The sequence below is a fragment of the Onychomys torridus genome, chromosome 21 (assembly GCF_903995425.1).
Source record: "Onychomys torridus chromosome 21, mOncTor1.1, whole genome shotgun sequence".
Taxonomy (NCBI): Eukaryota; Metazoa; Chordata; class Mammalia; order Rodentia; family Cricetidae; genus Onychomys; species Onychomys torridus.
In genome coordinates, this window is record NC_050463.1 from 9,168,510 (window position 1) to 9,196,032 (window position 27,523).

General features: G+C 38.4%; 2 protein-coding genes across 7 annotated transcripts in view; both read right to left on the bottom strand.

Moving 5' to 3' along the window:
• The window catches only part of LOC118571690 (zinc finger protein 136-like), a 75,206-nt gene that overhangs the window by 30,103 nt on the left and 17,580 nt on the right, over positions 1-27,523 (bottom strand). For 3 of the 4 annotated variants that reach the window (XM_036170911.1, XM_036170910.1, XM_036170912.1), the window contains 2 exons: positions 15,247-15,374; positions 14,987-15,044 (listed from right to left, as the gene is read on the bottom strand). The gene's annotated coding sequence lies outside the window, so the exon portion shown is untranslated. The remainder of the gene's footprint in view (positions 1-14,986; positions 15,045-15,246; positions 15,375-27,523) is intronic. The other variant, XM_036170913.1, reaches the window with a different exon arrangement.
• LOC118571692 (zinc finger protein 431-like) lies at positions 11,326-14,459 on the bottom strand. Of its 3 annotated transcripts, none has more exons than XM_036170916.1 (2): positions 13,790-14,459; positions 11,326-13,536 (listed from the first exon to the last, which is right to left on the bottom strand). In XM_036170916.1, the coding sequence occupies exons 1-2, from the start codon at positions 14,062-14,064 to the stop codon at positions 12,906-12,908; spliced, it is 906 nt and encodes a 301-aa protein (XP_036026809.1). In that variant the 5' UTR covers positions 14,065-14,459; the 3' UTR covers positions 11,326-12,905. The 3 variants fall into 3 exon arrangements, with proteins under 3 accessions (XP_036026809.1, XP_036026808.1, XP_036026810.1); XM_036170915.1 differs by having other exon boundaries at positions 11,326-13,606; positions 13,692-14,459; XM_036170917.1 differs by lacking the exon at positions 11,326-13,536 and having other exon boundaries at positions 13,608-14,459.

Sequence of the window (27,523 nt, forward strand, 5' to 3'; positions counted from 1 at the left end):
TCTCCTCTTCTGCCTTGCACATTCATCTGTGTCAGTACAATCAGAGCACGTCTCTGTTCCTTTCTTACTGGCAGCCTCCATTCTCCCCATGGCTAGTTCCATCTCCTACCAACTTGCCTTCTCTGCTTCCTCAAGAAACAGATCCCTAAAGCCTCCAGGATGTCAGTTAACTGAATGCTTTTTCAACACTACCTCCCACTGAGTGTGAGCCCACTGACTCCCAACTGCCTCTCCCATTGCCCTTGACAGCAGGAAGTAGCCGGATTTGAACCAGCACCCATATATCTAAGAAGGTTGGGATGTTCTGTTGGAAACTCTGCCTCAGTTTCCCTCCTGCCTCTCCAAACCCTGCCCCTCTAGAAAGCCTACCAAGTGGCGGCTTCTCTGCCAGAGCTCCTCAAGACTGTGCCTACAGGATATTTATGTTCTGGTCTATAGACCTGCCATATGATGCTCCCCACAACCATCATCCAAGAATGCTTTACTCAGATTAAACCTGGCCTTATTAATTTGGCTTGATTTGGGTTATTCCATCAGTGGAGAAACCCATTACAAGGATTCAAAATACTTATCAGTTCCTACCTTTATGAGATATGGTCCACTGGTCAGGGTATTGACAGGCTCAAGTAGATTAACTTTTCTATTTTGAATAGCTTGGAACATTAGGCCTCTACTCAGGCCAGATATTTCATCCTCTTGACTAGAAGAAACTAGTTTTCCCTTCATGGGTTTTATTGCTGCTGCCCTGCTCTGAAGAAGTAGCCTTAATATTATTTAGGAGATGGGCTGAAATTAGATGGCAGATATAATGAACATTTAGTTATCTAGTTCTAAAGCTCTTCACTAGAAGAGATTATTAATGTCTGGGCTGAAGTTTTGGTTTTTCACCCTTACATATAGCCTTCCAATAGCGGTGATCATTTAGAGGGAGATAAGAAAGCAGACTTCCCTTCCAGCATTCCTGACCAAAGAATTAAGGACATTACTGATACTTTTACTTTTGGGGCCTCTGCTCTGAACTGCCTATCCATTTTATGTCTCTTGTTCTCATCATTACCCCATTTGAAGAGATAACCCTAACTTCCATTTATAGAATTGGGGTGATGCTTGATCTAGCTCCTTAGAGCTGAATGGGGGTGTCAGGTATAGCATTTGGAGTACTTCTTTAGTTGGTCTGGCCTAAATACCCCAAGAGCGCACCAATGATTTTATTCCTATAACTGCCAGATGTAGGTAGAAAAGTAAAGTAAATACAAGAATTAACGATTATTAGCATCATAATCTCTAGGCAGGAAACCAGAAGAAACCAAATCAGGATATTTTAAAGATATTTAAATATAAGTCCATTCAAATTCATCTATTAGGCTCCTCATTTGCCCTCTGGCTTTCAATGATGACATTGAGAGTGATGGATCCAATGAGAAGCTAGGAGTTGGACAGCTCCTTGGTAGGCAAACAAGGCAAAGAGGTCTAGGTAGATTAATATACTTTTCACTTAAACATTGAAGATGGATGGCTGCCTGATTCTTCTTCCTCTCCAAGACAAAGACTTTGGTGGCTTTTCCCCACCATTTGTGGCCAGGACCTCCAGAATCCAGGAACTGTAGGCGGGGAGTTGAATGTCCACATTAGCATCTTTGTTCTCCTCTTCTCTTACTATGTAGCCAGGGACTGTATAGAGTAGGCCTGCATCAAACTCACAGAGATCCATCTGCCTGTCTCCTAACTGCTGGGATTAAATGTATATACCATTCTGCCCACCTGTTTATTTTATCCTTTTTGATACTAGTCCAGTGTTTCTTTTATATCACCATTCAGGTTAAAAGTACAAATGGGTGGAGGTTTGATTTTTGGGCATTATGGCAAAGGAATGTTTTGCCTACAGTAAACAGACAAGAATTTAAGAATAGTAAGTGTATAGAAAAATGAAGAATAGCAGAAGAGTAGAGAGCCAAGTTGACTAGTGGTTCTAAGATGTGCAAGAACCTGTTGTTCAAGACTGACATACATCACTTCCCAGAGATGGGTTCAAGTATTTAGCTTTCAGACAGCATTTGATTTGGCTTCCCTTCCCACATTGATGTGTTGCTGCTTGCATCTCATTGAGATGATTCCTGAACTTTAAAAACATATTTATTTTTATTTTATTTGTATTGGTGTTTTGCCTGCATATATGTCTATGTGAAGGTGTCAGATCTTGGAGTTAAAGGCAGTTGTTAGCTGCCATGTGGGTGCTGAGAGTTGAACCAGGGTCCTCTGCAAGAGCAATCTGTGCTCTTAACTACTGAGCCCTGGATCATAAACTTCACACCCCTTTCCAAACTGAGGGTTTGTCCTGATGAACAAATTGTAAGACTAGAAGCAAACAAGAGAAGCTAGTAGGTGTTAGGAAAGTGTATGCCAGCAAGCTCCCTAAGGAAGAAATCTGAAGGCATTCTGTCTTTACCTTCTAGCTGGCTGTTCACTAGCTGTTAAGGGTGAAATTCTGAGTTTGGAAGGCACCCACTGTAATTTTTAGGTTCTTGTCTCCAAACAGTGATTTTGACAGAGACCCCTGGATAATAAAGGAAATAGTTTATTCAAGTGGAAAACCAAATGAGGTTGGAAATGTGCCAGAGTAAGACCTAGGTCTAAGTTCCAAGAGATTGAGTTGAAGACTACATATCCACTTTGTACACAGGCTATTTTATTATAGCTAGTAGTCAGGAAGATTTCTAGTCTAGTCATTGCTGTCTATTAAGTTAATCTTAATAAAAAAATGGATTTCTTTGTGTGAGTGTCTTGACTGCATGTATGCATATATACTGTAGCTGGAGATTTCTCCAGTCCTGCTGGGGCCCACAGCCACTGAGACCCAAGTAAACACAGAGACTTTTATTACTTATAAACTGTATGGCCATGGCAGGCTTCTTGCTATCTAGTTCTTATATTCTAAATTAACCCATTTCTAGTAATCTATAAGTTGCCACATCACTTGTGGCTTACTGGTACTTTACATCTTACTTCTCATGGCAGTGGTGGCTGGCATCATCTCCTGACTCAGCCTTCTACTTCCCAGGATTCTCCTCTCTGCTTATCCTGCCTATATTATACTTCCTGTCTGGCTACTGGCCAATCAGTGTTTTATTTATCAATCAATCAGAGCAACACATTCACAGCATACAGAAAGGCATCCCCAGCACTAAACTCCAGCTATAATGTACCAGGTATGTGACTGATGCTCAAGATCAGAAGTCATCAAGATCTCTTTGAATTGGAATAATGAATGATGATGAGCCACCATATGGGTGCTGGGAACTGATCTTTAATCCTCTGTAAGAACAAGTGCTTGTATCCACTCAACCATCTCTCTAGCTCTTTCATGTGAATCATGATGCCTCTAAAATCTCTCCCTCCACTCTGTGCTCTTATGTGGGAGCTTTAGTGACTTCATCTTGGTCTGATGGGTCAAAAGTGCATACTTGCTTTGCTCAGCTTTGCTAGATGTTTTGGCAAGAAAAACAGCACACATGTTACCTCCCTGAGAACAGGGAAGTGGTTTGAATGTTCCTTGAATGTGAGGTACTTTCAGATAAAAAGGTCTATAACAATGTAGCATTCTTTGCTGATGCTGAGCCTATAGTGCCTAGTGTCTGAGCTGTATATAAGCACTGGGCAGAATAAACTCGAGACTGCAGTATTCACTGATGGTCCTCCCAAATCTATCTTATGTCTCTGTTTCTTCTCAATCCTTACTCGTCTATTCAGGTGCTGTTCAATAGGTCCTGACACTCTTACTTCAAATAAATCACTGTAACAGATGCTGTCTCTACCTAGGATTCTTTTCTATTTCTCTGGTTAAACCTAAAAGCAAATTTAGGGAGTATTACAAGCATACTAAGAAGTGTATTAATATTCTTAACTGAGACAAGGATGATCATGGATTCCTGGCAGTTTTTTTTTTTTTTTTTTGGTGAGTTTTTCTTGTTAAAATGCTATGGAATGAATATGCTGGGTAGGAAATATCTTCTGTTTTCAAAGGACCATCTATATCTGGAGAAGTGATATACAGTATACTTACCTTCTCATGATGCTAGCCAATAGCATCCAGGGACAGCACATTCTGCTTGCCATCTGGCACAATAACATACCACATTGTACAGAATATCCACTAAATTACTGAATGTTTCAACATATTATAAAGTTGATGTTGTGTTGGTTTGTTTTGCTCAACTATAGACTAATGGAGGTGATCTGGACATGGTCAAGTTAGCCTTGGCTCATATTTGAAATTCAGGAGGTTAGGTGTATTAAGTGCATTTTCAACTTAGGATATTTTCATTTTGTTTTGGCTTTATTGAAACAAAATTCCACCAAAATTGAAATATATCTCTTTTATTGGAGGACAGGCTCCAATGTACATTATAGGAAATACTGAAGTGTTTAAATAATGTCATAAGTCCAGAGGTTGACCTATATATATATAGGAAGGCCGGATTTTATGAAAAAGTAATATTCCTCAGTGACTAGGGTAGATCAACAACAACAACAACAACAAAAAGACATTCTGTAAGTATATTTCTAAAATCTGTAAAACAATATTTCCTTATTCTCAATAATGGACCTAGTCCTTTTTTTCTTCACCTCATTATTTCAGCCTCTTAAAAACTATTCTGATTACCCAAGATAGACTTGCATTTATATCAGCTTATCTATTGGAGGGGGGTGTCTCATATGTTTAATAGCCACTCAGTCCTCTAAACTAAATACCAAGACTGCAAAAAATTAAATCAAGAAAGGTCTTAATGTTGAAGCATGTTGTCAGTTATGGTTTGTGGACAGATGCACAATTCATTACATATTATTTCACAAAAAGCAAGATTCTTATGTTCTCTGGAAAGAAGTCACTTACACCAGCATGGTATATCTTTTGGAAAAATGAGCGAAAGAAAAATAAGTAAAATGTGAAATAAATATAAGGTTAAAAAAAAAAAAAACCTTACCATTATTTGTAAGCACACAGTAACAATGGCTCCATATAAAAGGAAAAACTTAAGCCAATAATGTAAACATTATCTAACACAATTACTGTGAGATATTTGCAAGAATCTACTCTCAAATGAAGACAAAGTTTGATAAATGACAAACACACTGTTTTAAACAGTTAAGGAAATCTAATGTGAAAAAAAAAAAAACTTAAGAAAAACATTTATCAGAAATAAAAAGTACAAAATCCCCACTCAAGTACCATTTTATATGTGAAGTTACCATGAAAGTTAATTATACATCTGGATATGTTTGTTTTGTCATCTGTAAAGAATGACTGGGTCAAGACAACTCTGACCTAATGAGTGGGTTGGGCAGGTTACCCTGGGGCTATCTTCATGTACTGAACTCTTCCTGTATGACCTGTTAAAGACCTTTATGACCACTATAATGTGAACTCTTTGCTTCACAATACCATGATGAAGCCAAATAAATCATTTCCTCATTTTGTTTCTCAGATAGTCACACAAACAAGAAAATTAACCATTATAAAGAATATAAAGATGAGATAGAAAAAAAAAATGAGACCACTATTGTTTAAGGACATTAGAAAGTTTCCAACAATCAACAAAAATTCATTTTTCAATGGTTTATCAATGAAAATTGTTGTGTTTATTTTCCTTTTTAGGACTAGCTTGGAACTCATTACATAGCCAAGGTTCATAGCAATTGAACTCATGGAACTGTTGGCAATACTCTTGCCTCAGCTTCCCAAGTGCTGAAATTAGAGCTGTGTGGACCATGTCTGGCTACCTGTTACTTTAAAAATAAAAATAAGCCTTACATATTAGACATACATTTTGAATTACATACAAATTAAATATGGTTGTATGTGAAATGAAAACATGACTTCATTAAAAATGTTACTAGGGTTGAGAAATGGCTCAGCAGCTAAAAGCACTGACTGCTCTTCAAGAGGACCTGGGTTTAATTTCCAGCACCCACATTGCAGCTAACTGTAACTCCAGTTTCAGGAAATGTGATACCCTCTTCTGGTCTTCAAGGGCACTGCACACACATGGCACAGACATACATGAAGGCAATACACATAAAATAAAAATAGATAAATCTTTCTTTAAAAGTCAGTATTTTCAAACTGAAGCCCCTTCACTTAAACAAACCTTAGAGAGTTATCATTTCAACAATTATTTTCAGCAATGACCATTTGCTGGGCGTGATGGCACACACTTTTAATACTAGCTGTAAGGAGGCAGAAGTAAGTGGATCTTTATGCGTTTAAGATCAGCTTGGTCTAGACAATGAGTTCCAGGACAACCAGGGCTACCTAGAGAGACTCTGTATTATAAAAAAAAAAAAACAAAACAAAAACAAACAAACAAAAAAAACTAGAGTTGCCATTAGAAACAAAATGTTCAGGGGATGAAGAGATGGCTCAATGTTTAAGAGAACATACTGCTCTTAAAAAGGATCTGAATTCAGTTCCCAAAACCCACATGAAGTGGTTCACAACAGCTTATAACACCAATTCCAGGGAATCAGATGCTTTCTTCTGGCCTCAGGGCCACTAGCATTCATAAGCTCAAACACAGACACAGTCAGATACACACATAGGTAAAGACAAAAAATAACCCTGTATTTAAAAAAGCCATAAATATTCCATAAATCTACTATAATATTGAATGACTAATAATCATAATATGCTCATAATTTTTTATAACTTTTATTCAGGTGTTATAATTTTTGGAGGATTCTATATAAGTTACTTTATATCAGTCTTTTTTTCATAAGACATATTTATGAGAGTTGACTAAATGAGGGACTTTTATAAATTTGATATAGTTTGTTACAATTTACAACTTTTGTTATTTATTTTCTTTTTTATAAGTTTTAATACTGAGTGGATTCTTCAATATGGTTGAACTGAAGACTTTTGCACATCACATCAAGTTTCTTACCAGATCATTTTATATTATGTTTTTGAATTCAAGCAAGATGATTAGAAGTACGTCTACAAACTTTACAGTGATATTCTCCTTGCTACATGTTATTGTGTTTACTAGAAATGTTATGTGATAAGGAAGTCTTCGAAGAATCTATTCTTAGGAATTCTCTCCAGTATCTTTTCATGTTTTTTAAGGGAACTACATGTACTGAAGGCTTTCTTACATTGCTTACATACATAAGGTTTCTTACCAGAGTGAATTTGTTCATGTCGTTGACAATGACTTAAAGAAGAAAAGCTTTTTCACATTGTTTACATATGTAAGGTTTCTCTCCACTGAGAATTCATGGCATTGAAGGGAACTGTGAGCAGTAAAGGCTTTTCCACACTGCTTGCATACATAGGGTTTTGCTCCACTGTGAACTACTGCATGGTGATGAAGAGAACTGTCAACACTAAAAACCTTACCACACTGATCACATTTATATGGCTTCTCTCCAGTGTGAGTTCGTTCATGTATTTGAATGGAGTGAGAGGAAATAAAACTTTTCCCACACTGTTCACAGACATAGGGCTTCTTACCACTATGAATCCTCTCATGATAGTGAAAGGAACTATGATTGATAAAGGCTTTATCACAAACTTTACATACATAGAGGTTTTTTTTGCCAGTGTGACATCATTCACGTCTGTGAAGGGAATTATAGTAAATAAAGGCTTTCCCACATTGCTTATATACATAGGGTTTTTCACTGGTGTGAGTTCTTTCATGGTCATGAAAGTTACTCAAATAACTGAAAGTTTTATAACATTTCTTACATCTGTGGGGTTCTCTTCAGTTTGAGTTCTCTCAAGTCTTTGAATTCTACTCAAACTAGACAAGGCTTTCTTACTCTCCTTTTGAACATATGGTTTCCTTCCAGTGTTAGTCTTTTTATGACACTGAAGGAAACTGTGGTTCATGAACGATTTACCACATTGCTTACACACACATGATTTCTTTCCATTGACAATTTTCAAATGTATTTGAATGTAACTCTGATTCTGGAAGGCTTTCTCACATTGCTTATATTCATAGGTGTTCTCCTCACCAGAAGTACTTTCATGCTTCAGAATGCATTTGGGATAAATGAAAGCTTTCCTACATTCATTAACTTTATCGAGACCTCTGCAACATAGCTCATATTTATGATGTTTGTGTCCAGTATGCACACTAATAGGTACATTTTGGGATGAATGACCAATAAGCATATCTTCATGCACATGTCTTTCAAATACTTTTACTTCAGGAAAAATTTTCTTGTTCACAACTGAGCCAACAATCTGGCTGAAGATTTCTCTACATTTACTACCTTTATGTTCACCCAGACTATGCACCACTTCACTTCTGTAGAAAAGAGAAAGCAAATTACTAAAATTTTGTCTGGGGCTGGGGAAATGGCTTGGTGTTTAAAAGTGCTTGCACTGCAAGCATAAAGATCCACGTTCAAATCTCCAGCATCCATGTAAAAGCTAGGCATAGCCTAGCAGTTGGGGGTGGAGACAGATCCTGAGATCTCACCAGCCAATTTACCTAGACAAATTGGTGAGCTTCTGATTTAGTGACACTGTCTTGAAGAAATAAGACAGAGACTGATGGAGGAGGACATCTGATGTCCTGCTTTGACTTTTGCATTGGCATACATACCCACATATTCACATACACATAACACACACGAATAAAAGTTTTGTTTATAATTTATAATCAAGAAGAAGGATTGCTGGTTTTATGCAGTTTGGGATTTTAAAAGAAGAATGTAGGTAACCTATAAGAAAACCAATATCGAGATACTGTTACTAGTATGGAGTTTCTTAGTACTTTTATCAAGTTAATTATTTTCTAAACATTGAGTATTTTCTTATTATTATTAAAGATTTTACTTTCATATTTAAATTATATGTATGTGCATATGAGTTCAGTGCTTGTGGAGGCCAGAAAAGGGCACTGGATGTGGACTGTGAAATGTGGGTGCTTTTAACTGCTAAGCTATCTCTCCACACCTTAGTATTTTTGAGGTGAGGTCCTCACATAATATAAACCCACCACCTCCCCTGCCAGACTAGCCACCAGAGATTGCAGGCATGTCACCATATCTGCTTCTTTTTTTCCATTAATGAGACATTTAATGTTTATTATATTCTCTGCTATTAAGCATTTTAACATTAACATTGTAAAATTGAGTTGACAAAACAGCACACATTGCGAGAACATCATCTACCCTTAGACTTGTATTCTGGAAACTGACACAAGAGGATTTTGAGTTGAAATGTATCCCTGAATCATTACTGAAATCCAAGCTAGGATGAATATCAAACAACAAAATCACAAGGGTATATGTGAAAGTATGAAAACCAAAACCAGTAACAACAACCCACTACCCTCTCATAGACCACCCTTACTTGAAATGTTTGGTCACACACTGCCTGGTACTCAAATAAACAATGGACCACTTAGATGATAAAGATACATTACAGCAGAAAAACACCTATCACTAACTGAAAGCACAATAAAACATGAACAAAAGCAATAGAAGGAATATAAAGAGTACAAAATAAACTTCATTAAATGGATATGCCATATATTGAGCACACTTGAGTATCTACCTCAAATATTTTAAAATAGAAACCACAATTCAGTGGTCACAAACATATGTCTGGACTGATCATGGTAAGGAATTTACTTCAAGGCTATGATGAAAAATAAATGAAATGTTATTTTTGTTCTTGAAGCTGAAGACAACTGTGATGTCTAAAGTCTTTACCAAATTATTTACATGAGTAGGGTTTTTCTCTCGTATGAGTTTGTTCCCATTTCCTCACTTCAAAATGATATAAATAGTTTTTAAAATATTTACAGCACTAGAGATATGGCTGAGCAGTTAAGAAATGTTCATTACCAGGACCAAGGTCTGATTTTTGAAAAGTTCCTGTAATTCCAAGGATTTAATGTTCTCAGGAACAACATGCACATTCACACACCCACAAAAACAAACACTGACATCACATAATTACAATTAAAGCAACTCTTTAGAAAAACAATCTTTCATTCATGAAAGTTTTTCTCATGTAAGTATTCATTCTTGTAACTCAGGTATTGAGGCATCTAATGGCTTATTACAGTTTTTTCTTCTCCATGAATTGTTTTATGTAATCAAAAGCAAGTATGTAGGCATGAAGTCTGAGAAACCAATCCTTTTAATTGGTGGTTTCATTTGGAAAGAATTAGGAAATGTTGCCCTGCTGCAGGAAATATGTTACTGGGCCTACCAACTTACAGAATTTACATCAATATCATTTCCAAGTCCCACTCTCTGCTTCATGCTGCCAGTTAAGTATTGGTGAAATTATTAAGGCCACTCCACGTAGTTAAAAGGGAGGTTTATTTTGTGGGGTAACTTACAAATGAAGGGATAGGTTGTAGGGTCTGGCAAAGGTATGGCGCAGTCTGGCGGTGTTCTCTGGAGAACTCTGCTCAGTCTACCTCCTGCGTCCAGCATCCCTGAACCAAGAGACAGAGTCCTCCTCTCTATCTTGGGTGTTGGGTCTTCCGCTTCCTCCTCCACCCTGCCTTGTGGGCGTGACCATTACCAAAGCCTCAATGGAGGTTGGAACTTCCAGGCCAATGCTGGGATGGCTATCCACTACATCTCCCCCTTTTGTCTAAATAAGAAAGTTCTAAACTAATACAAGAATTATATACAAAGAGATGGTTATCAAATATTGTCCAGGAGTAATGAGGGATAATGACCTAGATAAGTTGGAATTACAATAAGTGCAAACAATATCAAGCAAAAAACACATAGTGAAATCTAGGGAAGTCTAGAGCATGGGTAGGTGGCATGTTACAAAGATCATTCCAAAAGGTGTTCTATCCTAAAGAACCTGAGTCTAATACTTAATATATTCTATCTAAGATATTATATATGTATATATACTAAGTTGTAACTATAACTGCTAATCTTCAACCTCATCAAAGACCTGAGAATGAATAGAATAATACCTGAGAAATGGGAGAAGGACGCAAGCAACTTTTGGGAGTCTTGCAAGAGTAGACAGAGACAGCTGGCAGCCTGGACAGTCACGTTGGGCGCCAGATATTGGTGAAATTATTAAGGCCACTCCATGTAGTTAAAAGGGAGGTTTATTTTGTGGGGTAACTTACAAATGAAGGGATAGGTTGTAGGGTCTGGCAAAGGTATGGCGCAGTCTGGCGGTGTTCTCTGGAGAACTCTGCTCAGTCTACCTCCTGCGTCCAGCATCCCCGAACTAAGAGAGAGAGCCCTCCTCTCTATCTTGGGTCTTCCACTTCCTCCTCTGCCCCGCCTTGTGGGCGTGACCATTACCGAAGCCTCAGTGGGGATTGGAACTTCCAGGCCAATGCTGGGATGGCTACCCACTACAGTTAAGGATATGAGTTCTTAGCTTCCTACTTTAGCTGCCACATCTGACAGTTGTTGCCATGCCACTTTCATGGTGATTCTGTATCCCTTTGGTATTAAGGGCCAAATGAAACTCTTTTATAAGTTGACCTAGACATTCTATCATAACAGAAAAGGAACTAATACAAATTCATAAAGTTTTATACATGAATTAGTTATTTCATGCAATTTAAGACAAATATGAACTCTGAAAAGGTTATGTTATTGTTTAAATTCACAATGCAAGTGTTACAGCTCTGGAAGGAATGGTACCCTGTCTGTAGGAAGTTAGACTATACTATACCTACAGCTGTGAATGGAAGTATCCTATATAATTACAGCTGTGAGGAGAAAGCTATCCTTACAGGAAGTCAGGCCATACCAGAAGCTGTGTTCTGGTGGGGGATGATATCTCTACAGGATGAACAATCCTGCTTCCCTCTGAGAGATAGCCCTTACAGCTGGGCTCTGCTCAATTCTGCTAAGAGGTTCCCAGCAGAGATGTCTGTTGCTGTTCTGTTCCACTCACCTAAGGGAGTTTCCTAGAAGAGATGTCCATTGCGTCTCTGCTCCAATCCACTAGGGGATATTCTGATCCACTTGGGCAAAAGGATGTCTTCACTCAAAACTCATTCAAGACATTTATTGGGGAGGGAGGAATCCAGGAGAGAGTCTGTCTCTGCCAGTATGAAAAAGAGCAGCAGCCAACTGAACATGCACAAGGCTTATATGAGGCTTCTTAGGGGAAGAGTTTTTGCAGGAATATTTTTGGGGTGGGCATTGGTTGGATTTCAATACCTGTGCCTGAATAAACTCAGAGATTGGCTGGATTTCATGCTCATGGATTGGTTGGTTTTATGCTCAGCTGGTCAAAGCTAGAGTGTGTTTCATTGGCTGTGGTTTCATGGACAATGTGCGTTTCTTTCACTAGGCCCTTCTTAAAATTATGGCCCTAATTTCAGGGCCACAGTGTATCTTTCACTGGCTTTGGAATCAGGGACAAAGTGTGTTTCATTAACTCTAGTTGAAGGGTGTGTTTCTTTAGCTGGCCCTTTTACCCTACACATAATGCTTTGTAAATTTGTTTTTCCCCCATGAGATACCTGGTGCAAACAATATAAAAATGGACATAATAATACTTGAATAGTTTGTTGACACTGTCAATTTTTTCTACAGAATACTGTTATGAACTGACTGTAAGTGCGTTGGCTAAAGATCTTACTAAATACATTATAATAAATGGCCCTCAGTATCATTTTCAGGTACTCAAAGTCTATTGTGATAAGCAAAGGCTTTAAGAGATTGAATGCACACAAAAGTTTTACTGTTGTGTAAAGTGAAAAACTTTACCACACTTATTTTTAGGGTTTCTCTGCAATATGATTTTTTCTCATTATTTCAAAGATTACTGATACATGCAAAGGATTTACAACACTGATTACATTCATGGGGTTTCTTTCTAGTATGTGTTCTTTAATGCATTTGAAGATGACTGTGATACAAATGCTTTACCACATTAATTACATACATAGTTTTTTTTCTCCAGTATGTATTCTTTCATGCATTTGAAGATTACCACGCTGTGCAAAGGCTTTACCACATTGAATACATTCATAGGGTTTCTCTCCAGTATGTGTTCTTTCATGCATTTGAAGATGATTCTGTTGTGCAAAGGCTTTACCACATTGAATACATTCATAGGGTTTCTCTCCAGTGTGTGTTCTTTCATGCATTTGAAGATGACTCTGACGTGCAAAGGCTTTACCACATTGACTACATTCATGGGGTTTCTCTCTAGTATGTGATCTTTCATGCCTTTGAAGATGACCATGTTGTGCAAAGGCTTTACCACATTGATTACATTCATAGGGTTTCTCTCCAGTATGTTTTCTTTTATGTATTTGAAGACTACTATGATAAACAAAGGCCTTACCACATTGATTGCATTCATAGGGTTTCTCTCCAATATGTGTTCTTTCATGCCTTTGAAGAATACTGTGATGAACAAAGGCTTTACCACATTGGTTACATTCATAAGGTTTCTCTCCAGTATGTCTTCTTTTATGTATTTGAAGACTAATGTATTTTGAAAAGGCTTTATCACACTGATTACAATTGTATAATTTCTCTCCAGTATGTGTTCTTTCATGCCTTTGAAGATGACCATATCGTGCAAAGGCTTTACCACATTCATTGCATTCATAGGGTCTCTCTCCAGTATGTGTTTTCTTATGCATCTTAAGACTACTGTGATGAACATAGGCTTTACCACACTGATTACATTCAAAGAGTTTCCTCTCCAGTATGTGTTTTCTTATGCATCTGAAGACTACTGTGATGAACATAGGCTTTACCACACTGATTACATTCAAAGAGTTTCTCTCCAGTATGTGTTCTTTCATGCCTGTGAAAATGACTCTCATATGCAAAGGCTTTACCATACTGAATATATACAGAAGGTTTCTCTCCAATTTGGCTTCTTTCATGCCTTCCATGTCTTCTATAACTTGGACAATGTTCATCAGTATTATGGTATTCCCAACTGTATCCTATAGTAGTGAGGTTCCAGTAGGTTTCCAGCATCACATCTTTGTAGAGATTCTTCTGGGAAGGATCCAGCAAAGTCCACTCTTCCCAAGTGAAGCCAACATGCACATCATCATAGGTCACTGCATTCATGTTGTGATTTCCCAGCTTGTCTATGATCTCTGCCCAGCTCCCTGCACTTGTAGCAGACCACACAAAACCACTGGTGCCTTCTCCTCTTCAAAGTCAAGCCTGAAGCTGGCTGCTGGAAGGACCTTGTGCCACTTCTGACTGGGAGGTCGTCTGGAGGGCCTGACTGGCTAGTGAGGCCTCATGAACTCCTCAGCTGATCCTGTTTCCTCAGGCTGAAAGCCTCTGAGTTCTCACCTCTGAAGGTCCCAGGGTGAGCTGCTTAGAAAGCCCCATATATGCTTCTTTATGCCAGAGTTAAATGCACTTGAGAATGCATTATGCTAAATGCTTTGTTCACCACTATTTTGGATTTTGAAATATTTGCACATATATTAGTGTGTCTTTGAAATTTTTAGCCAGGCAGTGGTTGGTACATGCCTTTAATCCCAGAACTCAGGAAGCAGAGGCTGGCGGATCTCTGAGTTCAAGTCTAGCCTGCTTTACAAAGTAAGTTCCAGGATAGCCAAAGCTGTTATACAGAGAAACCCAGTCTCAAAAAAAAAAAAAAAAAAAAAAAAAAAAAAAGACTTATTTTTGTTTTATGTGTATGGTATGTTTCTTTCCTGTATGGTTGTACACCATCTTCTTCCCTGGTCCTAGAAGAATGCATTAGATTCCCTGCAACTAGAGTTACAAAGGGTTGTGAGCCACCAAGTGGGTGCTGGGAATTAAACTTTGTATTGTTTCTTGTGTTTTAAGACAGGATTTCACCATGTAGCATTGGCTGACCTGGAACTTACTATGTAAATGGGGGCTAGTCTACAACTCGTAGACATCTGCCTGCCTTTGTGTATGGAGTGCTGAGATTAAAGGTGGGTACCATCATGACTGGTTTAGTCCTATATTCTTGAGTAATTTCTCTTTAATTTGGAAGATGAATTACCTTAGTCTCCAGGAAATTTTGTGGTTATCTTCAATATTCTGGCATTCCTGTGTTTGTTCTAAAAATATAGAACCAGAAAAATCACTACAAGTTCTATCATAAAAAACAAACTAGATTCTGAGTAGTTTAATGATATAATGTGATAATTCTTGGTATATTCTCCAAATTGATCCTTTCTATACTCCAAATCATTGAGCAGCATTGATGAGCAAGACAAACTTTTTCTCAGACTGAGAAGTAGGGAGTGATTTTACCCTTACCTATAGAGACCAAATTCCTGAAAGTTTCCTCCATTATCATCTCTGTAGATTTTCATCTGAGAAGGATCCAGCAAAGTCCACTCTTCCAAAGTGAAGATAACAGCTATATCCTCAAAGGTCATAGTCTCCTAGAATATACCACAGATTCCCAGGAGAAGAGGTAAGATTCACAACACAGTATATTTAGCATCAGCTCATACTTTATGTTTAAGAAAAGACCTGCATTTGATTCCTGGGACTCCCATGGTAGAAAAAGAGAACCAACTCTCCAAGTTGTCCTCTGCCCTCCACATGCATGGTGACACACATGTACAAATACACATAATAAATTAATTGATGTAATAAAAATTTAAAAGCAAGGCAGAGTGATAGTGGAAAACACCCTATATCAACCTGTAACTTCTATATATGCAAACATGGGTGAGAACACACACATTCATACACACTGCAAACACACACACACACACACACACACACACACACACACACACACACACGAATACATATAGGCTCTAAAAGAGATCCAGTCTACTGTGATTTGGAAGTTAAAGGAGTCATCTTCTCCTAATTAATGTCATTCACTTTATAAATACAGTCATAAAATTCTCTTTAAAATCTGCAACACAGAAAGCACTACATTGTTGCCCCTTTCCTTGGGACAGCTCACTCCAATTTTTACTTGGAAGATATCCTTCGCTAAATCAACTTCTGCTTAAAATGTCTATCTTCCTTGGCTAAATTATCTTCTTTTTTCTTTTAAATGGCACAGGATATACATTACATTCCAAAACAAAGGGAAGGGGGCATAATGAGGAAATACTGGACTAAAGCAAGACTGACACCCAGCTGGGCAAACTCCAAACTCTGCATCTCCATGTTTGCTGTCAAAATACTCCAGATTTCCAACTCCTTTCAGTTCTGTTGACTGCAGCACACTTCTTTCTCTTGGTCTGGGTCCACTCCTTGTTAGCAGCTTCATGAAATGGCATCTCTCAGCCTCCATTCAGGGACACCCCTGATACATGCCTGGCCTCAGCAGCTTTTCTTAGTCTCAGGCAAATTTCATAGCCCCTTTCTTCTATCCTTAACTCCAGAACCATGTGGCCAAAGCTGTCAAGTTTTGCTGCCCTTGTTCAATTACACCTTTACCAGCTTTCTGTTCTTCATTGCCTAAGCTTAGCTGTCCTGAAACTGGATCTCCTGAATTCTCTTCTTCAAGAATATAAGAACTGGTCCCTCTCCTTTCATCTGGTACTTGTCCAATTTCATCTCCTGGTACTGCTCCCCACCAGACCCTGCAGACTGCCCAATAGATTACCTGTATTCTCCTTCCAACCCCCTCTCATATGGGTTGCTCCAAAGATCCATTGATGGTTGACAAGTTCTGCCAGCTACCTGACTGGGACTCTCCAGTTGCCCTATGCAGCCTTGAGACCCAGAAGAAGTTCACACTACCAGGGAAATCTTGTTCCAAGTCCCTCAAACAAACTGCTGAAGGTACCAGACTGTGGCTAAAAAGCAGAAGACAGCTAGAATAGTGGCTGTAGCTTTAACTAAATGACACTGTATTAAACTGGCTTGTAATGACTTATCATAATATATATATGTATATCTTTCAATCCTAATCAGACAATCTCTTTGCAGAAAATAGTGGTACAGACACCCACAACTGGTTAAGATACGAAGAACAAGAGATTTTGCAGTGCTCAGCCCTAAATGGGACATTAGGACATAAATTGCACTCCCTCCTCCTAAGGCTTAGGGTCAGTTTGGAAAAGGGGGCAGAAAGAGTATAAGAGACAGAGGTGGTGGGTGACTACAAAGAAACAATGTCTTCCTGACATAGCAGAAAAGTTGAGCACACAACATTATTTTGGTTGTGGCAGCATGCACAAAAACTGTGCAAGCTCAACCCAGATGAAATCTCAATATGGTTGGAAGGGTGAGAATTAAGTCCTACCCCTATCAAAGGAGATATTGGTTCTCCTTCTGGTAGAGGAAGATACTTTAAGAATGTATCTTCTGGTAAGCTGACCACATTGCAATTGAAGGCTGAGGATCCAAGATTATATGGGCAGCACAAATTGAACCTGATCAATTAAAAAAAAAAAAAGGACAGAAAGTTTTGGGTCACTAGTGAAGGAGTGGTGGTGGATCTGGCAGGAACTGAGGGAGGAGATGGATATGAACATCGTATAAGATTCTAAAGAACTAATAAAAAAGTCATTTTGGTCATACTACTCCTCTTTCCACCCTCCCAAAACAGAAGGTAAGAATTGAGAAAACTTCAATTACTTGTTAGAGTATCACTGTACACCTCTCCTCTTACTGAGTAGATTCTGCCACATGAAAGAGTTATGGTTTTTGGCAGTGTGTTTGAAACAAGCATCCTGAAAAGTTAATTTCCCAAGTAGCATGGAGAGAGGGGAGACTGAAGGGAAAAGGGAGTCATCAGTCCTGCCCTATGTCATGTGAAGTAACATTAATTGCATTTTATTTCTTAAGAAAGACAGATTTTGAGGCCATTCAGGATAAAGGACAGCAAATCACTAGGTCCCCATAACATCTTGATAAGTACAAAATTGAGTAGTTCAGTTGCTCCTAATATGCCTGGAACATTCCAGAAATCCACAGAAGTTTGGAATTTTCCTAAATCCCTAGGTAATGACGAAAAACATATGAAGCAACTATATACTTAATCAGTGTAGAGTACACGCTGCCAAAATTTGGGTCAATGTTCTGACACACAACACAGACTAAATACATATTCTAAGAAGCCTCCAGAGATTAAATACTTTTGCAGTGTTCAATATTAGTAAAGCAGGCACCACAGAACCTGCATTCTTCTATGACCATTTTGGTGAAAACTGAGAGAAATTATAACAATCTGAAGCTATTAATCAATACCCTTCTCTCTAGACCTGGTGGATTTCAACTGAGAAAATCCTAGACAGAAGTGCATCTTATAGAAATTTTGAATTTGAGTCCAGGCAAAGGCTTCAAAGCACCAATGAACCTTTCCCCTGAACTCTCCCAACAATCTGGAGGCTTCTCAGAGCTCAGACATCACAGGCTGCAGAATCCTGATCTTAATCCTATAGGGCCTAGACCTTTGAAGTCCCAGCCAGACCAGACAATATGGTGATTTTGGGTGTAGGTAAGCATAAACAAAGTGGTCTAAACTTACATCTAATGTTTTTAGGTACTAAAAAAGTTGCTGGTGTGCAACAAAAGTAGAGTCAGTAAATATTTCTTGTATTTTGTGTCAAAATTTCTAGGAAAGACTATCTTCTAAAATTTTTGATCAAACCCTTAAAACCTTTGTGGGCTGTTGGAATGGTGGGTTTCTAGACTAGAATGTTTGTATTTTGAAGGTATTTTCAAGTGATTACTAGTATGTTGTACATATTGAAGATTGCTGTCCTTACCAGAAAGAGCTAGTCTGTTTTGATTTTTAGAAGTGCTTGTCATATGTTAAATGCCACCTTTTAATAATCTTTTTGTTAAAATCCTTATGGAATATGCTCTTTTAAGAGTGGAACAATGAAGCTACCCCTGTGAGCAATATGATCTCTACTTGCTCAAGTGTTTGGAGGAGATGGAGGGATGCATTTGCAACATGCAATATGCTAGTATGCTTATAGTTGGACACTTTTGGATGCCATCTTTTTCTCAGTGTTTTATTCATTTTGTTTTGCTGTGCATATATTATATATACAGGGCAAGCTCAAATTTTCACTAGATAATAAAGAGGTTGCCAGTGTATGATAAAGTAGTAAAGCAGGTACTTAATTTTTTTAAAGCCAGGCAGTAGTGGCTCATGCCTTGAATCCCAGCACTTGGGAGGCAGAAACAGGCCAGACTGGTTTACAAAGTGAGTTCCAGGACAGCCAGGGATACACAGGGTCTTGAACCCCCACTCTCTGAAAAAAAAAACAAACAAACCCAAATTTAATTGTGTGTGTGAGTAAATATGCACATATGTACAGGTATCTTCAATGTCCAGAAGGTGGTTTTGGATCTCCAGGAGCTAAAATTATACATGACTGTGAGCCACCTGACATGACTGCTGGGAACTAACTTCAGGTCCTCTGTAGGAGCAATGCGGTCTGTTCACCACTCAACTACCTCTCCAGCCCCCAGATTGGTACCTTTTGTGCATTTTGTATTTAAATTCATAGGCAAGCTCATCTTTCATAAGGAATTTTTTGATATGATTTTTTTCAGTTATTTATAACCATTACATATGCCTATACTTATCTTGTGGTATGAAGGTATAGAGAAAGGAAGTGAAGAGGCCCAAATGTCATATTTACAAGTCACATCATATTACAACCACTGCTATATGTATGATCTTATTTACCAATTCTATGTACATAGTAGACAATTTATTATATAATAAAATCGAGTCGTCCAGGAGATTTAGAAGTGCTTGATTCATTTAATAGTAGAAGTGGCATAATATTTTGTGTAAAAAGCTTCTAGAAATTTGGAAATACTTAGTTTGGAAACAGAAGTATTAAACCACCTTTGAGATAGTGTATTCTCTGTATTATTTCATGAGTTTTGGGAGGGAAGAGGAAATAAAACTGCAAAAGGTATTTTGCTAGTATGTGCTTGAAAATTTCTGTACCCCCTTGTTCTGTATGCAATGGATAGATCACTCTGTTGCACTGCACACTGTACAAATGCAAGACTTGACAAATGAATCAAAATTTATAATATCTAGTCTTTAAATATTAAAGGGAATGCCAAATGCATTGAAAAAAACAGTATTAAACTAATACTGAGCATACATTTGGTTAAAATTCATACAAAAACTTTATCAAACAACGTAGCATGGCAGGCATAGTGACACATACACATAATCTTGGCATCAAGGAGGCAAAGGCCGAAAGAATCTCACAAGTTAAAGCCCAGTGCAGGCTATGTAGGAAGAAGTCTCAAAAACCAAAGAGGAAGAGAAGAAAAACTGCACTCTTTTCATTAAGTTTAGATCATTAATTAATCTCCCCCCACCTTAAGATAGGTCTCACTATGTAGCTCTGGCGGGCTTAGAACTCTGTCTGCCTCTGCCTCCCCAGGGCTGGGATTGAAGGTATTCTCCACCTTCCTCAGCCTTATTGCAACCCTTTTAAACCTATGTCTGAGTGAGATGCATACTTTCTAACTTCCTACGTTTTGCCTCACAAAGGATGAATGGATCACTACAAATAAAGCACTTATTAAGCACACTTAAGTCTCTTCCCTTCCTGAAGACCAGGGATATTTGAACCTCCTTTCTCCTAAGAACAGGCTGACCATAGGTGGAAATGGTATCTGGTGCATGATCTGATCTCATTACCCTCTAATCATTCCCTCTTCTCTCACAACTGATTTCTTACTCTGACTTGATCCTCCTCACAAAGTAAACTCCTTTCTGCTTAGCTTTAAGATACTTGGCAGTTGAGGCTTTCCCACCTGTCAAACAATGTCATGATCTTCAGCATTTTTTAAGAAGACTTGTTTTGTTTTATATGTATGTTTTGTCTGTAAGTATATGTTTATTTAGTGAGTTGTGGGGGCAGGAGGAAATAAAACTGCAAAAGGTATTTTGTTAGTGTGTATATGTCCTGTTAGTGGTGCCCACAGAGGCTAGAAGCAGGTGTCAGATCCTCTGGAACCAGAGTTACAGATGGTTTTAAGCCAGCATATGGGTGCTAGCAATCAAACTTGAGTTCTCAGCAAGAGCAAGAAGTGCTCTAAACTACTGAGCGGTCTTACTAGTCCCTGTCATTCTTACTTCAAGCAGCATTGCTTGTTTGGAACATGTTTAAGCCAATGGAGGTGGTGGACGCCTCTAGACCTAGCATTTAGGAGCAGAAGCAGGTGGTCAGGAGTTCAAAGTCAGTGCCAGCTATAAGGAGGCAAACTATATTCAAGCTATAGCAAGGGAGCTGACAGCTCAAGTTTGAGATGGCTTCTCATATAAACATCTCCTTCCCCTTCATAATTTACAGTATGATTATCATCTACTTTTCTGCACATGATTACCTTCAAAAACAAAAAGAAAGCATTTGTCATTCTAGTACAATGTCTAGAATTATCTGCAAGAATAGCTACAACCTAAGAAAGGCTAAGCACTTCTACTATAACCACACTCACAAGTGCATGTGGATTTAACATTCCCGTCTCTCAGTACCAAGCGTCTTTCTGTGCCCTGTGAGCACACATGGATGCTTGCAGGGCTAACTTCAAGAAGAATCAAAGACATTCCATGACTTCCTCTTCTAAGCCACCAATGGCCTTCACCTGAAGTCATAGGGCATGGGTCTCTGGTGCCCAGTCAAGTTCAGTAAGTTACTTCTAAAAAGAAAAACTACCTTTCATTTGAAAATTCTAGCAAAGCCACTCAAACTCAGTCACATGAATATAGGTAGAGAAAAATGTAAGAGAAAATGTAAAAAGTCAAGCATATTCATTTCATTCAGAGAATAAGACAGTTAATGATTATTTTCAAAACAAAACAAAACAAAAACTTCGTAAATCATACTTAAGGACTTCTATATGTTTCCATTGAAAATTAGGTGCCAAACAAGATGAAGAAAATTAAATTAATTAAGTTACTCAGTGCCTCACCTCATAAGAAATTATATTTAGGAAAATCTTGGTAATTCAACAGTATGTCTACCAATCTCGTGAAAATGAATTTCCTTTCATCCATCAAGGAAGATCATGTTTCATCTTTCTACCTCATACTCAAGGCTAAGGCTTAGAATTTCATTTGGAGTCATATTGGAAAAAGAAAAGAAAGGATATATATTGGATCTTAAATGGGATTGGGTGTTATGGTATCCATCTGTATCTTAGCATATAGGAGATAGGGCCAAGGGTTTGTGGGTAGCCTGGGCTACCTAATGAGTCCCAGGCCAGCCTGGGCTAAAGAGTGAGGTGCTACTTCAAAACAAAGAAACAAAAATTAACTAGTAGAATATAAGTTAGATTATTCCCCCTCACCCCCATACACGCCATGCAAGTGCCTCTTTGGATACACTATATTTTACTTTTCAAAGTGTTCTGAAAATTTGGCTTGTGTGTTCTTTTCAAAGTACTAAGTCAAGGGCCACAACAGACATCTGATTAGTGCTAAATGGGACTGTATTACTACATAAGCTACGCACTGACCCACTCTTGTTCATTAACATGCTCAAAGTCCATTCTTCTAAGAGATAGTGGAATTTTTCCAGTATGCTCAATAAATACTGGGGAGGTTATATGAAATGAGAGGAAAAAAGGTATTTGCTGATTTGTAGAAAAACAACAACTAAAGCACTAAAGCAGTGAAGTAACCCGTGTATGCCTATAGACAAGTGGTTGATAATACTGTAAATTGTAAAGGGAAAGGAGGTGTTTATAAGAGAAACAATCTCAGACTTGAGGAATGTGCTTCCAAGTCACTTGAATATAGTTTACCTCCTGTAAAATTCAGGTAGGGTTTTAACCTCCATCAGATTTTAGGAGGTAGGACCTTTAAGAGAAGATTATGGATCAGCCCTCATGAATGTAATACTGTGTTCATTTGATTCATGGATTCATGAGCTATAAATGCCTACATGCTATAAAAGCCAGTCTGAGTAGGTCTCTCCTTTTCTTTGGTTTTGTGAGAGCCTGTGACACTTTAGGACTATGCTTCTAAGAAGGCCATAAGAACATAGCTCTCTCCAGCCTCCAGCTTCTGTCCACCCTGGAACTCCCATGTGGATCAGAGGTGAGTGCCTGGGTTATAGTCAGAGAGGCAACTGCGCCTGGGTCCCACCACTGGACACAGGCCACTACAGGAGGACCTGACCAACTTGGCCCCAGTTTCCTGCCAATCGGCGGGCCCTGTGGGAAGGCTCCGCTTTTCCAAGACTGCAGGCAGACACTGCAGTCTCCACACCCTGCCCCCACACCCATCTGCTGGAGACCCCAGCCACTTCCTGAGACTCAGAGACCAGCCGCAAGCTTCCATCCTGCCCTGGAACTCCCATCTGGACCAGAGACCAGAGGAAATCCCATCTGGACAAGAGGAGCTCCCATCTGGACAAAATAAGGAGACCCCAGGGACTTCCCAACACTCAGAGTCCAACCCCCAGCTCCTATCCGGCCAGCACTCTCATCTGGACAAGCACTCCCATCTGGCCCAGAGCTTCCATCTGGACCAGAGAGAGGCTCCCGAAATCTGTCAACTCTCTCTGGACCAAGTACACTGATAAGACCAAGAACGAACACAAGAGGAGATGGGCAGACTTCAAGGCAGAAGTACATACAACAAAATAAAGAGCAATACAGCATCACCAGAATCTAGCCCTTCTCCAACAGCTAGACCAGAACATCATGGAATGGAAGAAGAAGAAGAAGAAGAAGAAGAAGAAGAAGAAGAAGAAGAAGAAGAAGAAGAAAACAACAACCTTATAGGTAACATCACGAAGAGGCTAGAGCCTTATGTAGAAGAAATCAAAAATAAAGTAGAGGAACAGACAAACAAAAAATGGGAAGAACACTATAAAAAACTAGGGGAAGGGACAATTAAAGCAGAAGAAAACAATAAGTCCTTGAAAGAAAATCATGAAAAAGCAAGGGAGACAGTCCAAGACCTGAAGAGGGAAATAGAAAAAATGAAGAAGACACTAGCAGAAGGAATGCTGGAAATAGAAAATCTGAGTAAACAAACAGCAATTTCAGAGGCAAGTATAACCAATAGAATGCAAGAGATGGAAGAGAGGATCTCTGGTGTTGAAGATACAGTAGAAGAAATAGATTCATCAGTCAAAGAAAACACTAAAACCAACAAAGTCATGACCCAAAATGTCCAAGAAATTTGGGACACCATGAAAAGACCAAACCTACGAATAATAGGGATAGAGGAAGGAGAAGAATACCAACTCAAAGCACAGAAAATATATTTAACAAGATCATAGAAGAAAACTTTCCCAACTTAAAGAAGGAAATGCCTATGAAGATACAAGAATCCTATAGAACACCAAAAAGACTAGACCCCCCCCAAAAAGTCCCCTCGCCACATAATAATTAAACAACTAAACGTACAGAATAAAGAAAGAATATTAAGGGCAGCAAAGGAAAAAGGCCAAGTGACTTATAAAGGCAAACCCATCAGAATAACACCCGATTTCTCAATGGAGACTTTGAAAGCCAGAAGGACCTGGACAGATATAATGCAGACACTAAGGGACCATGGATGCCAGCCTAGGCTAATATACCCAGCAAAACTTTCAATCTTCATAGATGGAGTGAACAAGACCTTCCAAGACAAAACCAGATTTAAACAATACTTATCCACAAACCCAGCCCTACAGAAAGCACTAGAAGGAAAATTCCAACCTAAGGAAGGAAGATACACCCATGAAAACACAGGCAGTAGATAACACCACAGCAGTAAACCCCAAAGAAGAGAAGTACACACACATTACCACCAAAAAATAACAATAACAATAGGAACAAACAATCACTGGTCATTAATATCCCTTAATATCAATGGACTTAATTCATCTATAAAAAGACACAGACTAACAGAATGGTTATGAAAATGGGAGCCATCTTTCTGCTGCATACAAGAAATACACCTCAAATTCAAAGACAGACACGTCCTAAGAATAAAAGGCTGGGAAAAGACTTTCCAATCAAATGGCCTTAAGAAGCAAGCTGGTGTAGCCATCCTAATATCCAGCAAAATAAACTTCAAATTAAAATCAATCAAAAGAGATGATGAAGGACATTACATACTCATTACAGGAAAGATCCACCAAGATGAAGTTTCAATTCTGAATATTTATGCCCCAAACACAAGGGCACCCACATATGTAAAAGAAATATTACTAAAGCTTAAATCACATATAAAACCCCACACATTAATAGTGGGAGACTTCAACACCCCACTTTCACCTCTGGACAGATCTGCCAAATTGAAACTTAAAAGAGAAATAAAGGACTTAACTAATGTTATGACTCAAATGGACTTAATTGATATCTACAGAACATTCCATCCAAACAAAAAAGAATATACCTTCTTCTCAGCACCCCATGGAACCTTGTCTAAAATTGACCACATACTTGGCCACAAAGCAAATCTCAACAGATACAAAACAATTGGAATAACCCCCGTGTTCTATCAGACCACCATGGCTTAAAGTTAGATTTCAACAACAACAACAAAAACCTACAGAAATCCTACAATCTCATGGAAACTGAATAATGCTCAACTGAATCACCAATGGGTTAAGGAAGAAATAAAGAAAGAAATTAAAGACTTCCTAGAGATCAATGAAAATGAATACACCACATACCCAAGCTTATGGGATACTATGAAAGCAGTGCTAAGAGGGAAATGCATAGCACTGAATGCCCACATAAAGAAGCTGGAGAAATCTCACGCTAGTGACTTGACAGCACACTTGAAAGCCCTTGAACAGGAAGAAGCAAAGTCTTCCAGGAGGAACAGATGCCAGGAAATTATCAAATTGAGAGCTGAAATCAATAAAATAGAAGTAAAGAGAACAATACAAAGGATTAATGAAACAAAGAGTTGGTTCTTTAAGAAGATCAACAAGATAGACAAGCCCTTATCCAAACTAACCAAAAGACAGAGAGAGAGCATCCAAATTAACAAAATCAGAAATGAAAAGGGGGACATAACAACAGACAATGAGGAAATCCAGAGAATCATCAGTTCATACTTCAAAAAACTCTACTCCACAAAACTGGAAAATCTCAAAGAAATGGATAATTTTCTGGATAGGTACCACATACCTAAGTTAAATCAAGATGAGATCAACAATTTAAATAGTCCAATAACCCCTAAGGAAATAGAATCAGTCATAAAAATTTCTCCCAAAGAGAGAGATGTTGAAGATGCTTTCTTTTCCATTGTACATTTTTGGTTCTTTGTCAAAAATTATATGTTCATAGGTGTGCAGGTTAATGTCAGGGTCTTCAATTTGATTCCTTTGGTCCATATGTCGGTTTTTATGCCATAACCAAGCTGTTTTTATTACAGTAGTTCTATAGTAGAGCTTGAGGTCGGGGATTGTGATGCCTCCAGAGGTTGTTTTATTGTACAGGATTCTTTTGGCTATCCTGGGTTTTTGTTTTTCCATATGAAGTTGAGTATTATTCTTTCCAGATCTGTGAAGAATTGTGTTGGTAATTTGATGAGAATTGGGTTGAATCTGTAAATTGCTTTTGGTAAGATCGCCATTTTTACTATGTTAATCCTGCCTATCCATGAGCATGGGAGGTCTTTCCATTTTCTGACATCTTCTTCAATTTCTTTTTTCAGGGACTTAAAGTTCGTGTCATATAGGTCCTTCACATGCTTAGTTAGAGTAACCCAAGGTATTTTATATCATTTGTGGCTATTGTAAAGGGTGATGTATCTCTGATTTCCTTCTCAGCCTGTTTGTCTACTGTATATAGGAGGGCTACTGATTTTTTTGAGTTGATCTTGCATCCTGCAATGTTGCTGAAGGTTTTTATTAGCTGTATCAGTTCCTTGGTTGAATTTTTGGGGTCACTCATGTATACTATCATGTCATCTGCAAATAGGGAGAGCTTGACTTCTTCCTTTCCAATTTGTATCCCCTTAATCTCTTTATGTTGTCTTATAGCTCTGGCTAGAACTTCAAGTACTATATTGAATAAGTAGGGGGGAGAGGGGATAGCTTTGCCTTGTTCCTGATTTTAGTGGTATTGCTTTGAGTTTCTCTCCATTTAATTTGATGTTGGCTGTTAGCTTGCTGTAGATTGCCTTTATTATGTTTAGGTATGTTCCCTGTATTCCTGATCGCTCCAAGACCTTTATCATGAAGGGGTGTTGGATTTTGTCAAATGCCTTTTCTGCATCTAGTGAGATGATCATGTGGTTTTTTTCTTTGAGTTTGTTTATATGGTGTATTACATTGATGGACTTTTGTATGTTGAACTATCCTTGCATCCCTGGGATGAAGCCTACTTGATCATGGTGGATAATTGTTTTTGATGTGTTCTTGGAGTTTGTCTGCCAGAATTTTATTGAGTATTTTTGCATCAATGTTCATGAGGGAGATCGGCCTGTAGTTCTCTTTCTTTGTTGCATCTTTGTTTGGTTTAGGAATCAGGGTAATTGTAGCCTCATAGAAGGAGTTTGGTAATATACCTTCTGCTTCTATTGTGTGGAACAATTTAAAGAGTATTGGTATTAAGTCTTCTTTGAAGATCTGGTAGAATTCTGCAGTGAAACCATCAGGTCCAGGGCTTTTTTTGG